A 15,662-nucleotide genomic window follows, 5' to 3' on the forward strand; every position below is an offset into this window, starting at 1 on the left:
AATTTATGTGATCATAAAGTAGTTATTGGTTTTATTGATTTTTTTTCCTGCAGCAGTCTGAGGAAAATTTCAACCCAAACTGCTCATTTTGGAGCTACTCCAAGCGCACAATGACAGGTTATTGGTCAACCCAAGGCTGTCGGCTTCTGGCAACAAATAAGACACATACTACATGCTCTTGTAACCACCTAACCAATTTTGCAGTACTGATGGCACATGTGGAAGTTAAGGTGAGATACATATCATGAAATGAAAATGGATGCAATCAGGACACTAACTGCCAGAAGTCCTGACTCTTTGGGCCAGTCCCAAGTCTCACTTTGGAGTTTTTCTACTTCCATAGTATTTTTATTCAGGAGCTTTCTGGTGTTTAACTCATATACTTCTAGATGACTCAAAGAACTCTTTTTTCTATTGTCAACGTAGTTCCTAAAATTGAAGTTTGCTTAGTCTCTCCCCTGCTTTTATATTCTATGAATTAATGTCAGACCTCATGAACAGGGCAAGAAAAGACCCCAGGATCAAAAGCCAGTGTGGTGAGGTTAGGAGCTGGGATCTGCTACGTGGAAGACTAAGGAAGTAGGGGTGGGTTTAAATTCTGTCGAAACGACTCAGGAGAGCAGTCATTGAGCACAGTGCAAAATGCATAGTAATGCGAAGAGCTTAGCATTTTAACATAATGTAATGGGTTTTGTCCATGCAGGAAGACACTATCCTAAGGAAAAACCCACATGATAGCTTCCAGAGTCAGAGACATCACTGACTTGGCAGCACCAGTGTTTTCCCAGCATGGCTCTGGCTATTGTGGAGGATGTGAAGAGGATTTAGATTTTAGATATACTCAGGACATAAAAATAGAACATTCTGATTAACATGCTTATGGAGATTGATAGATGAGTCATTAACAAAAAATTATGTACTTGTGAATTCTCATCTCCCTGGTATCAATAAATATAGAGGAAGTATTACTGTGTAACAAATTTGGAAGAGGGAAAACTGTAGCAAAGTTGTATCTATCTGTTGTCATTGATCCAAATATCCCCTTCCAAAATTTTCTTTGACACTGTTGAAGTTAAAGATGGTACAAGCGTCCCAGAGGGAGACCAAATGCAAGCCCAGTTATGCCTTAAGAGTAAATTGCCTTAGCTGTGTCAGCACAGTTCAGATTTTTGTCTTTAAAGGACTACAACACATTTGTCAGGGCATCGAAAATTGATCTAGCTTAGCAATTTAGCCACACTAACAAATGCTAGCTTTAAACTTGGCATGTATCAGTATGGCTCTGGAATCCTATTTTTTAGCTTAGAGAATAAATTCAAACTAAAAAAAAAAAAAGAGATCGCATTTGAAGCAACAACAAATACCATTTTGCTCAGTTCATTTCATAACAACGTCTTCCCAGTCTATTATACAAGAATCTTGACTGTGACTGTTATCGTGTGTCAACAAGATATAGAAGTGGAAATCAATATTTGCCTTTATCAGTCAGCCACACAGCATGTATGTCTTGCATTTCTTGTAACACATACTCTTCTGATTACCTCAGTTGGTCCCATTTTGATTTTATAACATGATTTTGACTCTTGAACAACAGGAAGCAAGCAGATTGATCATATCTAGAAGTCCAAAGAGTTGGACTTCATTACATTAATGAAGTCCAAGTAATAACCAATATTTGGACTTCACTAATAACCAAACCTTCATTACACTGATGTTTAAAACAGAAGGCTAACTTATACAAGCACATAGGGAAATACACAGGTAATTGGAACAGTTATTTTTTTATGTTTGTAGTTGTCACTTTCTAATTCTGCAGGTAAATTGGTAATGGAAATAAAATTATTTTGGAGACTTTGGTTGACAATCTTGGAAAAAGAGCAAGAAGAGTTAGCTGAATAACCTTGAGTCATTGTTATTAAAGCTGTGGTTCCCTGATGCGTGAACTTCACTCCAGGGATCAACCTGTGTAGTGAGTTGCTGTCATCTTTCATCTGTGTGGTCTCTGCTGTTCTTTCAGCACTTCCTTCATTCTTGCATTACCATCTGTTTTAATATCTGAGTAGAGGTATTGACAAGTTGCCTGCTATACAGTATGTTCTCAACATAATTTCCCCCTCCCATCTGCCAGATATATTTCTAGATTTCACATTGCAGTGAAGCTTCTGGCCCTCAAGGAGCTCATATATGAAGGGAAGTCAAAGTTGAAAGTGAAGGTGTGTTCATGACTCTGAGAAGTATTATAGCTGGAGTCAACACTATGATGTAGGGACACAGGGGGATCATCCAGCTAAGGCGGGACTGCTCTAACACAGCTTTTCAAACCAGTACCCTTCTCTGAAGGATGGGTGGATATACTTTGTAAGGTAACTTTTGGACAATTACCACACTCCTGCACCATTTTTTCACTTTGCCTTGGATTCACCATTCTCTTTCTCCTTCAGCAGCTCACCCTTCGTAGCTTCCTTTGCTGGTTCCTCTTCATCTCCATGACCTCCCAAAATTGCTCTGACCCTGAATGTTATTCTAGATGTAATCTGGGCACTATTAGTGGTTTCTTCTCCCTCGGTGATTTCACAGAGTCACATGACTCTAAACAGCGTTTCATGATTCCCAGATTCTATCTCCATTTCTTAACTACAGACTCGTAGATTCAACTGCTGACTTCACACGTCCACCTAGACTTCTATTAAGTGTCACAATTGCAGAACTACACTGTTGGTATTCTCTCGTCTGATTCTATTCATCTTAGTAACAGCCTTCCAGATGGCCTGCCCCAAAAACCTTGTTTGATTTGCTTTGTTTTGTGTGTTTCCACTCATGCTCACATCCAGCCCTGTGAATGTTTCCTGCCAGATCCAGCATCTGTCAGCTTCCCAGCATCTTCATAATCATCACCGAGGTTCAAGCTACTAGCATCTCTCCTGTACTCTGTAGCCACAGCCCCTTAATTGGTCTCCCTTCATTCCTCTTTGTCCCCTGAAGTTTATTCTGAGCATAATGCCCAGAAGGATACTCTGAACATGTGAGTCAGACTGTGTCACTCCTCTGATTTATTCTCAAAAAGCAGTTCTGTAACCCCTTTAAGATGCAAATTAGGTGGTTCAGACCTTTGATCCAATCTGAAGGACTCCTTATCTCAATAACAGCAAAATTCCAAATCCTGGCAGTATTAGCATCTCTTGACCTCCTTCCTACTTCTTCTCCTTGCTCACTTGGCTTCAGCTGCACCAGTCTCATTGCCTTTCCACAAAGACATCATGTGTCTTACACTTAAGAGCCATCTCGTAAAGTCTTTGCTCCTGTGTCACCTTCTCAAAGATGCTTTCTGTTCCTATTTTTTAAAAAAATTTATATTACCACACCTGCACAAAATACTGTGGGGAGTAAAGAAAACCATGCCCCTGGCCTCAGTGAATTTATAGTTTATCAATGCAGAAAAGTGTTGACGCTGATTTTTCAATGTGGTGCTGAGAGAGTTTTACAGCCAGGTCAATATGGGCAGGTAAGAGAAGGAAGGGGATGCTTCTGTCCCAAAGTGGCAACCCAGATGTTTAACTACTTGCCAGTTCTCTCTTGTCTACTGTTTAAGGAAACACATGACTACCTTTTCTTGTAGACAGAAAAATAATCATTACAGCCCCGGCTGGGGTGGTTCAGTGGATTGAGTGCCAGCCTGTGAACCAAAGGGTTGCTGGTTTGATTCCTAGTCAGGACACATGCCTGGGTTGCAGGCCAGGTCCTCCAGTAGGGGGCACATAAGAGGCAACCACACATTGATGTTTCTTTCCCTCTCTTCATCTGTTCCCCTCTCTGTAAAAAAAAATATATATATATATGACTAATCATATATACATATATACATATATACACATATATATACATATATATATGACTAATCATTATAGATATTTGGGTAATGTGATTCTGTACTAAACTTACATGGTATTCATGATATTTTAAAATATTTCCATTATTGGGAATGATCTACAGGTTGCTTTGTTTTTCTGTTGTTCAGTAGAATGTTACACACACTAAATTGAAATGGGTATCTCTTCTCTTACTGGTAATTCTTCTTGCGAATACCAACTGTAGAACTATTTTAGTCCACAGGAGCATACATTTCAAACTAATTGACTAATGAACATTTCTACTATGGTTCTGTAGAGCATTATAAGTAAATGCTTTAGAAAGAATCTGACGATTTATATCACCTCTTTCTTATACTCAAATTATAATTCTTTGGGAGATAATAAAATAAAAAGTTTCCCTATTCTTTTCTGGCAGTTTAACTTGACGTTGATTTTTATCTTTAAAAGGCTTCAGTTCCTCTAGTTGGATGCTAATGCTCCTCTGTCTCTCTGTCTCTGTCTCTTTAGCTTAGTATGTCTTATTACTTCCATCCCAACTTCATGCTTGTCTAAGTGTAGCCATTGGTTTTGCTATTTAAAATCATTGTTTTAAATGATTTCTTAATTTAGTATTGATTCAAACAATGACTATTTGGAAAGTTTTAAATCTCTACCATAGATACAGTGTGTCAAAAATTTTATAGACATACTTTGTCCAGGCTAGAATAAAACATGAGGTACTTTTACATTGCAAGATTTTGAAGATTCCCATGAAAATATTTATTTTTTTAAAAGAAAATAACTTTATACTTGCAAGTCCAAAAGAAAAGTTACTTCGAGCTTAAGAAATGTTTTATTAGTGAAAAATGAAATGTCTATTGTACGATGCTAAAGGCTGTACACTTCTATTCCAAAATATTTGTGCTAATTTTATATTTTTTCATTTATAGTGTAATAGACTTGAGGTGAAGGTAGAGATTAAAAATTATAACTGGTATAATGCTTTAAACAGTGTATTTATTTAGAGAAAAAATTAGATAACTGATGATTTGAATATCCTCCAAATATGGAATTATTTCATAAAAACAAAATAGTTTCAAAAATGATCAAATTGAAATATTTTGTTATATTAAATATCTTGAATAACTTTGTATTAAACAACTGACAGCCTTCTCCAACCAAGAACTATTCTTGGATTTTCTCATTGAATAGTTTTATAAGGATGCATTTCCTTCATAGATTTATTTAAATTTAACATTCTTTATTTACCAGTATGAATTTTTATTGGCTACCTCCTCCACTAGACTCTAAGTTCAGTGTTAAGAGCAGAGAGATGTAAGAGAATCAGCCTTGCAGATCAGCTGGGGAAAGATTCTTCCCAGAAAATGAAATAAACATATACCCCTGACCCCTGGTGAACCCTCGGGTGAGCCTGATGTTTCGGAGGAATTGCAGGGAGAACAGGGTCATTAGAATGGAAACAGAGAGAAAGTTAGCAGAACAAGTTAGCAGAACAAGTCAGAGGGTCTGGGACAAAAGCTTTGTAGGTCATCAGAAGGACTTTGGGCATGGGTTGGGCGTGGGTTTTACTTCAGTGCAGAGCTCTGAGCAGAGGAGCTGCATGATCTGCCATATATATGTGTAATATATTTAATGTTTTATGTATACCATTTTGATATGCATTTATTAAGGAGATCTACCAGGAGATATATATTTATTTAGAAGAAAACTTCAGCCATGTCCTGACTCTAAATAATATATTGGGTTAGCAAAGAAATCCATTTAGTATTTTTCTGTAAAAGATAAGACATATTTTTCATTCTCACCAATAACTTTATTGATTTGGATATTTTGAGTATGTTGGCTGTCTCCCACATGGTAGAACGTTGATGGTTCTCAATTAATATCTCAGTTTGATTGCTATCAACTTCAACTTGTCTACCCAACCGTTGAGCACCATCCAGTGAGAAACCTCCAGCAGGAAAGTTCACAAACCACTTTTAACTCATTTGATCAGTGACACCACCTTTTCATACAACACACAGATCTTTTCTCTGTGTTTCTGTTGTGTTCCTACAAGTGCATTATGCTGAAAATATTGCTTATTTTCTTCCATCTTCAGTATTAAAAAGGCTACATAAAAATTCAACAAATTTGATGTTTTTAAATATTTTATTTATTTATTTTTAGAGAGAGGGAAAAGAGGGAGGGGGAGAGGGAAACATCAATGTGTGGTTGCCTCTTGCACTCCCCCTATGGGGGACCTGGCCTACAACCCAGGTATGTGCCCTGACTGGGAATTGAACCAACAACCCTTTTGTTCACAGGCCCGCACTTGGTCCACTGAACCACACCAGCCAGGGCAAATGTTCTTTTGTTTTGTTTTGTCTTGTTTGTTTGTTTTTAATGCACCCTATGACTGCTGTCACAATTCAATCTAACAAAATTATTTGGAATGAAATTAAAGACAACTAAGTGCTACTAGAGCCATCTTATGGGGAAAAAAGGGGTTTTGGTCAATGCAATATATACTATCTAAAAGTGTGAATTAGATTTTTCAATAAGATATATGTATTTTGCAAAAAAGTTTACCTTTATGTATTTTAGTCCCTCTGAATTTTAAGTTCTCTGAGACATTCAGTATATTTATTCTGGAGTCTTAAATACCTAGAACTAAGTCTGTAACAATTTAAGATATTCTCCAGTTGCTTAAATTTTTGTCTAGACAACCAAGAGTAATGCATCCATTTTACTTAAAAAAGAGTGACAACTACCACCTTCTTCATCTGTCCCCACCCCTTCCCCTGTACCAGAAATTTGCAAATACATACCTTTTAATTTTCAGGCAGAGTTTTTAGAATTTTATATCACTTTTGAGTAACAGGAATAAGACAGGTATTTCAAAATATGAATTGATGCAATGAGAGAATTTGCCCCCAACCACCATGGCCCTCAGAGTACACCACAAGACCTCATCTCTGTTGTCCTTTGACAGATAACCTGAATAAAGGATGCTGTGACCATATTCCTCCCCCCATGCTACCATGAATCAGCAATTGCATAAAGCATTTTTTTATTCATCTCCGGCAAGTTGCTATGAGTAGGGGGAATTATTATTTTATTTTTTTAATTTTATTTAGTACTTTTCAAGTACATTTTTTTTTCTTCTCTTTTTTCTCTTCCCGCCCCCCCCCCCCAGTAGGGGGAATTATTAAAGGAAGCAGAAGAAAGTTCTGTGGATTCTCTCCTCTGCTTATCTCTGTACAGGGCAGGAAGGAAGAAAGGAAAAGTAACCTACCTAATGATAGAGAGGATATTCTTTTGCATCTGTATTTGAGAAGAGAAACTGGCACCTAGATTTTACTATGTCTTCTTAAGTTTATGAAAGGAAAAGACATATCCAAAATTAGCTATAGGGAGAGAAGAGGTTAAATTATGGATTTGGATAAATATAAACCATTAAAATTATTTTATTACTTTTTTCTATCACTTATTTTATAGAAATTTTTTAGAAAAATTGAAAAGTGGTGCAATAAACATTCATCTACCCCTTTTTCTGAATTTACATTTAATTTTTGACACATTTGACTGCCACTTTTCTGTGTATGTTGCTGCAAAATATGTTGCTATATTGTTTAACTTCTTGAAAGTAAATTGCTGACTTTATAATACTTAATTCCTAAATCCTTCAGCAAATGTTTTATTAACAAGGATAGTCTCTTCTACCATCAACATACATGACATTTAAAATAAAATAAATGTTATATTATGTATTTTACAATCCATACAAAAAGTTGCCAGTTGTCACAATAATGTCTTTATTTTTTTTAATTAATTTTATTTAGTTATTTTTCAAGTACAGTTTTTTGTCTATTTCTCCCATCCCAGCCTCCCCCGCCCCATGCTCCCCACCTCCCTCCCATTTCCACCCCCCTTAGTTCTCATCCCTGTGTCCTTCCTATTTGTTCCTCCAAATCCCTCCCCCTTTTTCCCCTTAACTTCCCTTCCCTCTCCCCTCGGTCACTGTCCCCTTGTTCTCTATTTCAGTGTCTTTGTTTTTATTCTGCTTGCTTGTTTGTTTTGTTGTTTAGCTTCCTGTTAAAGGTGAGATCATATGATATTTGTCTTTCAGCACCTGGCCTATTTCACTCAGCATAATGCTTTCCAGTTCCATCCATGTTGTTGCAAAGGGTAGTAGCTCCTTCTTTCTCTCTGCTGTTGGAAGCAACCTAGGTGCCCATCAGTAAATGAATGGAACAACAATGTCTTTAAAACCTTTGTTTTTCCCATTCAGGACCAGTATCTTTTAGTCGCCAGATCTCTTTTGTCTTCTTTAATGTACAAGCCTTCCTGCATGTAATTTTTCATGAAAATGCTGTTTTGTAGAATCCAGGTCATTTGTCCTATAGAATGTTCCACAGTTGTAATCTTCCTGATTGCTTTTTCATAATTACATTCAAGTTAAACATATTTGGTGTGTGATGTAGGAGAAGCTGCATACCTCCCACTGTATCCTGAGGCCTCTTACTGAGTTTGATTACTTACTTAAAGTTACCTTCTACAGGAACATTGAGGATGTTTTGTAATTAAAACCCACCTGTTTTTTTTTTTAAATGTGACATACTTATCCCACCCTTTATTTGGTTCTTAAGTAATTGAGTACCATCTGTGTCACAGGCAAAGTGTAAGTCTAATTAGTGACGTAGATAAGTGATCAGCAAAATCTGTATCTTGTGAGAAGTGTCCTATTGCTGTAGTGGAAGACGGTGCAGAAACACGTGGGGAATAGCTGTAACTTGACCTGGAGGGTCAGGGAAAGTGCTGTAGAAGTGACATAACTGCTTAAGCAAAAGAGAGTGGCAGGGTTGAAGTAGCATAAAATAAGGCCAGAGTTTTATGGTTTTGCCATACATTTTTAGCAAATTTTATATTTTTTAGTATCAATAACATTCTTATGCTGATCATTTTTATTTCTGGCTTATAGCAGAATTTTTAAGTAGAAAAAGACCTATAGTCTTATATGCAGCTTGGGTCCTTTTCCTTACAGTTTTTAGGTTTTTAAATAATTTTCATTAAATAAGCATGGCTTAAAATCAGAGACGGATATGCATCTGTAATTATAGTGAGAAATATTTTATTAGAAGTTATTAACCAAGTGTGTGGAGATATAAAAAGTAGAGATTGGGTGAAGACTTCAGTCCTCAGAAGGGCCCAGCATGTCCAATAATAGGAATAAATATCATTTTTTAATGTCTGCTTACACTAACTCATTTAATCCAAAACATCACAACAGATATTGTTACCATGATTTATGGGCCTCATTTGTAATCTGAAGGGTAGTCAGAATACGAATAAAAAGTCAAGAGACTCCAGATCCTGATTCCTGTTCTTTAAATAATTGCCTGTTGTTCTTCAGCAGATTGTCTGAACTCCCTGTTCTCATTATTAATCAGTTAGATAACTCTATTAAAATTTTAACATATCTCAGGATTATTTTAGGAACCGAATAATAAAATTCTACTAAGAATTATAAACTTTTCTACAAATATGATTGGTTAAATTCACTGTTTGCTTCACTGTCCTCAAAGTCCTTGAGCTCTTGATACTAGAGGGGGTGGAGAAAGGATAACTGTTAAGGCCAAAATAGTCGAGATTTTAATAACCAATTATCATTGATCTACTTCTATCCAGGTAACCTTTTTCTGAACAGAGAAATCTAAGACAGTGTTTTGCCTTGTTTTTTAAAGCAATACTTTTTCTTCACAATGAAGGTATCAAATAATGGATTTATAGCAAGATATTATCATAACTACATATAACTTCCCAACTCTCTGAAAGCTTGTTCACATAGCCACTACGGAATCCCAAGATGTCAGCACCTCCAAATTCAATTTTAGATATAATCATAAGTTGATACTAAGTGTACATAAACTCTTTCATTGATTGGGTTGCTTCTTAATTAGTGAGGTGAGTTTTAACATTAACTAAAAAGTGAAATATTTTTAATTATTTTAACTATAATGGCAGTACTCACCCAATTTACTCATGCTTAATACAGTATAATCAACCAACCAAGCAAACAAAACAAGTATAAAACCCTTTTTTCTATCCTAATGTTCTAAAAATATTCACAATTTCTTATACCGCTTTTAGTAATAATTGAGTTGTCCTAGGCTGATGTGTTTACTAACTCTAGTCTTTGTTTCAGGTCACAAAAGGTTGCCCTTTTTTAAACATTGATTGTATTCAGTGTTTTTCCCCTGGCCTTTTTCATTCCATTATGTCTAGTAAATATGGTGATAAAACTAAAGAACTACTGTACTCTAGAGGTATTAGGCTACATTTTCCAAAATTTATATTTATATAACTTTCTAAGACAGGCAATAAAGTCACCTTATATAAATACTTTTTAAAGCACAAGTATTGTTATTTAAAGATCTGCCATGGTCCAGTCCTGGCTGGTGTAGCTCAGTGGATTGAGCGCAGGTCTGCGAACCACACAATCGTGGTTCAATTCCCAGTTAGGGCACATGCCTGGGTTGCAGGCCAGTTCCCAGCAGGGGAGTCATGAGAGGCAACCATACATTGATGTTTCTCTCCCTCTCTCCTTCCCTTCCCCTCTAAAGACAAATAAATAAAATATTTAAAAAAAAGATCTTCCATGATCCATTACTTGATAATTTAAAAGTCCAGTTCAAGGAAGTTTGGAACTTTTTAAGGTGGTAATTTTATAAAATTTAATGGTAGTCCCTACTTATTGTCTCTAGGCCTGCGAGATAATAGATCGCAAGGATTTTATCTGGAAGACCCCCTACTCTGTTTGAAATGTAATAAATGTAGTCAAGAGGATGGAAAAATAAAAATATAATAAATATTTCCTTATTCTTTTGCCTGAAACTGCGTTAGCTAAAAAAAACAAATGAAAATGGAACACTGGAGTAAAAATAGGTTGTGTGTGCAAGTGTGTATGTGCACTGGGGTTGTGTGTATATATTCCCATTCTATTTGATTCAGCACCTGACTCATGTTAGGCATTAAATGTATATTCTTAGAATCAATTTAGCAATTTTTTATTAGAAGTTACCCATTTTGTTTGAGAATTAGCAAGTTTTCTGAATGATCCCTATCAAACTTTGTTTTAAAAAAACTGGGTTTAAATTATTTCATTCAAAGGATATTGAAGATATACTCACCCCTGAAACCTTAGCTCTGCTCAGTTGTAAGAAGCTTGATATAACTGGGTCACACAAGGTAATACAGAAGAGGATCTGTGGTCCTCCCCACTGAGAGCTAAGTCCTTTAGAGCATGGAGCACGTGGCCACCAGCAGGGGCGATCAACATTTCAGAGAGGGAACTGGGAAATAGCATGAGAAGGTCAAAAATGTATTTATTATGTAACAAGTAATTATGCACATGTGTTATTATTTCTTAACAGTGCCGGTTCGTAGTATTAGGCTTGTAGGAATGGGTCCCCAGCCCTCTAAAAATGGCCACCCACTTTGTATCTATAGGCTCTGGTAGATCAGCTGTGTGTCAATCAGTTCTTTCACGTCTGTGAATTCATCATATAGGCTGCCAGTGTCCAAAATGTCCATTGCTTCCTAATGCTTCCAAGCATATTGGATGTCAACACTAGGTAAAATACTATCATGGAAAATAGTTTAAATCCGTGAGGTAATTTTGCATTATGGAATCTGTACTGAATTCCAAAATAAGATATAGTTTTAATAAAGAAATAAGAAAGTCCTATTTAATCTGATTTCTTTTCTGGTTATATTTTGGAAACAATCTTAAATCCCCCAAATAATTAAGTTTTTCTATATATGAGTTTTTGTCCTGAACCTGCACAACTTCATGCAGCTCAAATAGAGTTAGTTCATCTTGTTCCTTATAGCCTGTTTGGCATTCATCACATAGTTTTAAAGAAAGAGTGTATAAATTTCTTTTACTGTAATTTTTTGTCATTCTCATCTGTCATATATCTCAAAATTAGAGAAAGAAATTCTTCTCTTTTTAAAATTCTTATTGTCGCTCTCTGGCCGGTGTGGCTCAGTGGATTGAGTGCCGACCTATGAACCAAAGGGTTGTTGGTTCGATTCACATTCAGGTCACATGCCTGGGTTGTAGGTCAGGTCCCCAGTGAGGGTCTCATGTGAGAGGCAACCACACACTGGTGTTTTTTCCCCTTCTTTCTCCTTCTCTTCCCCTCTCTCTAAATATAAATACGTATAATAATTAAAAAAAATAAAATTCTTCTTGTCATGTACTTTGAAATATAATTTTATAGAAGGCCAATATTTTAATATTTTTCTATGTCCAGACAATGATAGCAATCTTGTAGGTCCATGTCTCAAGAGACTATCTCATTTTCAAGAAGGCTAAAAAGCCTATTAAGTACTTCTGCACATTTTGAGGAAACTAAAGAACGACCAGAACATTTCAATACAAAACCTCATTATTACAGGTAAGCAAATCACATCCACTTTTTAGAAGCCTTGCTTTTAAGATGTACAGGACATAGAGTAGGTATGAACTGTTAATTTTCTTATATAAGAAATATACAGGCTGGGTGGACTTATCCAAAATTTACATTTGTACTATTTGTTGAATATGCAGATAGATGAGAAAAGTCTACTTTATACTGCATCGAGTTATCAATTTGTTTCTTTATGTCTTCTGACGTTTCATGAAAATCTTTATAAAAAACAAGAAGGTGGTTTGAAATTCCATTTTTCAAATTAAAATACATAAGAACTAAGGGCAACATTATTCTTTGCTATGATTCAACACATTGCTTGATTGATATACTTTAGAAAGCATGATCTTTAGAAAGATCTGCCAAAATCAGTTCCACATTTTAAGAAGCCAAAGTATTGGTTACAAAAATTCAATCTTTTGTTTATTCACAAGACATTTTAGTTGTATCCTCTGAATTAGGAAAAGTGACTTTACTTTGGTGCACAAGGAAACAAAGCAATAATGTGTGTGTATCCTTGTGGTCTACTCAAGCTTATTCTACAACCATTAATTTCAACTCAGCATTGGTGTCTTTTATGGGAAGATTATAAGAAAAAAAAAAACTTCTGATTCTACGAAAACCGCCTGTCTTATGCTAGACTTGTGAGACTCAGCCTCCCTGTGCATGTTCACACAACCTTCGATGTCATGCAGGGCCCCAGAATCACTTCTGCATGTTGTGCAGTATGCTGCGTTTTGGTTATCTCTCTCATCAAGTTTTGTATGTCCTTCCATGAGTCCTTAAAAGTAAAACATGTCCACCTTCTTTTTCAGTATTATCACCTTATTATGTTATATCATTCTTAGTTTCATCAAGCTATTAGAAAATGTGACTACAGTATTCACAGTATTATAAATTAAAGTAGCACAGTCTTGACATAAAACACAACAGTTAATGCAAAGTCAAAGAAGAACTGAGGATCACAACAGACTGGTGCAAGAATAAATGATCCATTACTGAGAATGTCCAATGCAGGCATGACTGCCTACATTAATAGCCAGGGTGAAAAACAGCAGCAGTCACTAAGGAAGGTGGATAATTGATACTACATCCATTGGCACTAAAAACAGTGTTGCTTCCAGTCTCTGTTTTCTCATATGGATTTTTTTACTTTTCTTTTAAACTTCTATGCCCATCTCTGATCTCTGAAATTTGTTCTAGAGGGCTAGAAATTTGTTTCTTCTACAGGGCTATCCCAGGATACAAAATTAACTGCTGAAACAAAGACATTCTGAGCAAACCTGGGCAGTTGGCAGCCTAGCACTAATTCTGTATCTACTGCATACTAGTTGAGTAATCTTGGGAAAATTACTTATTTTCTGTGCTTCTGTTTTTTCATATGTAAATTGGAAATAATATTATCATATCATAGTGCTTTATAGGGTTGAATATGCTAATAAAATAAATAAGTACTCCTAATAGAAGGTGACAGTGCAATACCACATCACACCAGTTAGAGTGGCCATCATTAACAAGTCAGCAAACAAGAGGTGCTAATGATGTTGTGCAGAAAAGGGAACCCAAGTATGTTGTTAGGAATGCAGACTTGTGCAGCCACTGTGGAAAACACTATGGGCTTTCCTTGAAAACTAGAAATGGAACTGCCTTTTAATTTGGCAATTCTCCTGCTGGAATTATACCCTAAGAACCCTGAAACACCAATTCAAAGGAATCTATGCACCCCAATGATCATAGCAGCACAATTTACAATAGCCAAGTGGTAGAAGCAACCTCAGTGCCCATCAGTAAATGAATGGATCAAAAAACTGTGGTACATTTACACAGTGGATTACTAAGCAGTAGAAAGAAATAAGGAACTCCTACCTTTTGTGATAGCATGGATGTAACTGGAGAATATTATGCTAAGTGAAATAAGCCAGTGGGTGAAAGACAAATGCCATATGATATTACCTATAATAGGAATTTAATGAACAAAATTAATTCACCATCAAAATAGAGCCAAAGGCACAGAAACATGGAATGGACTGACCAGATGGGTGGGGAGAGAGGAATAATGGTGGAAAGATGAGAAAATGACTGGTCAAAGAACATGTATGATGTTTAAGAGGCTCCAAATACTCCTAAAATCTTATTCTTACTTTGCTTAATCAGTTCATTTCCTATAGAAATTTCTTACTGATCACTAATCATTTTTTGGTTTATCAGCTTTATTGTTTTCTCCTGCCTATATCAATGTATAATTCTCAGCTACTGCAAGACACTAAATATCCACATTTTCTACTATTTTCTTTTCTGTTTCCTTCATTATGGATATTGCAGATCTGGTTCACCAGATGTGGTGACAGTCAATTTTCTAAAAAATTCAAAGCGACTAAAATCTCAATAACTTAGAGTATGTTGTGCTGTGCTTCTGATATCAAAGAGATTTGCTGCATGTGTTTTATTAAATCCAGAGGACAACTAAATATGAATGTTTTTTATGTGACCTAACTTTGCTGGTGTTTCTCTCCCAACAGTTCACACCTGAAAAGATTTAGATTGAGTTTTTGTCAATTTGACACAAATTTGAAAATTGTTGCTGAGTTCTTTTGGTTTATTTACTGTAAAAATTATAAGAAATGCAGTTATATTTTTCTCCTTAGTGTTATTCAACTTTGACCTTTATCCTCTTCTGAAAAAGTAAATCCTAATTTCCTCAGATCATTGAGCTCTTTATTTTCCCAAGCATTTGTGGGCTGACCTTTGTGTCTGATGACATGGTTCCCAGGACTTAGAGCAATCCTGAGAACTGATTTCACAGAGTTCATACCACATTTGTCAGAACATAGACCTTTCGTAATTTTACTGGCTTCAGTGAAATTTGCGATTCAAACCAATGCCTGAATGCTTATGTGATACATGAGTAACAAATCAAGTGTTCATAAGTTTACAAAAGAGAAAAAGAAAACTCACTTTAGCCATATTACAAATACTTCAGAACAAGGTATGTTTAAGAGACAATTTAAAAATCATACTAGTGTGCTTTAAGGAATTTGACTCAACATTAAAATAATATTATGCAGATAATAAAACAGGTTCTTGATGATTACTGGTCAAGAGTTAATAATTATCACAGGGTAATTGTTATCTGGAAGAGGTCTGAGTCAGGGGCCCCCTGGAACTTGTTTCTCAGTTCTTGACTTGATTGCAAGAGAAGGATTCAAGCGAGAGACAAACATGTAGCATGGAAATAAGGTAAGATAGCAAGTTTATTTAGGAAACACGAGGACAAAGCTGCAAGCAGGCACCTGGCTAGTTTAAATGCCCTGTGAACAGAGGCCATAAAGTTGTTAGT

General features: G+C 35.9%; 1 protein-coding gene across 16 annotated transcripts in view; it reads left to right on the forward strand.

The window, feature by feature from the left end:
- ADGRL3 (adhesion G protein-coupled receptor L3) overlaps positions 1-15,662 on the forward strand; it is a 770,297-nt gene that overhangs the window by 655,321 nt on the left and 99,314 nt on the right. For all 16 annotated transcript variants that reach the window (XM_053655018.1, XM_053655016.1, XM_053655023.1 and 13 more), the window contains one exon: positions 54-230. In XM_053655018.1, the coding sequence (XP_053510993.1) occupies positions 54-230 (177 nt within the window). The remainder of the gene's footprint in view (positions 1-53; positions 231-15,662) is intronic.

The sequence above is a fragment of the Artibeus jamaicensis genome, unplaced genomic scaffold (assembly GCF_021234435.1).
Source record: "Artibeus jamaicensis isolate MK-2021 breed Jamaican fruit bat unplaced genomic scaffold, CSHL_Jam_final contig_908, whole genome shotgun sequence".
Classification (NCBI taxonomy): Eukaryota; Metazoa; Chordata; class Mammalia; order Chiroptera; family Phyllostomidae; genus Artibeus; species Artibeus jamaicensis.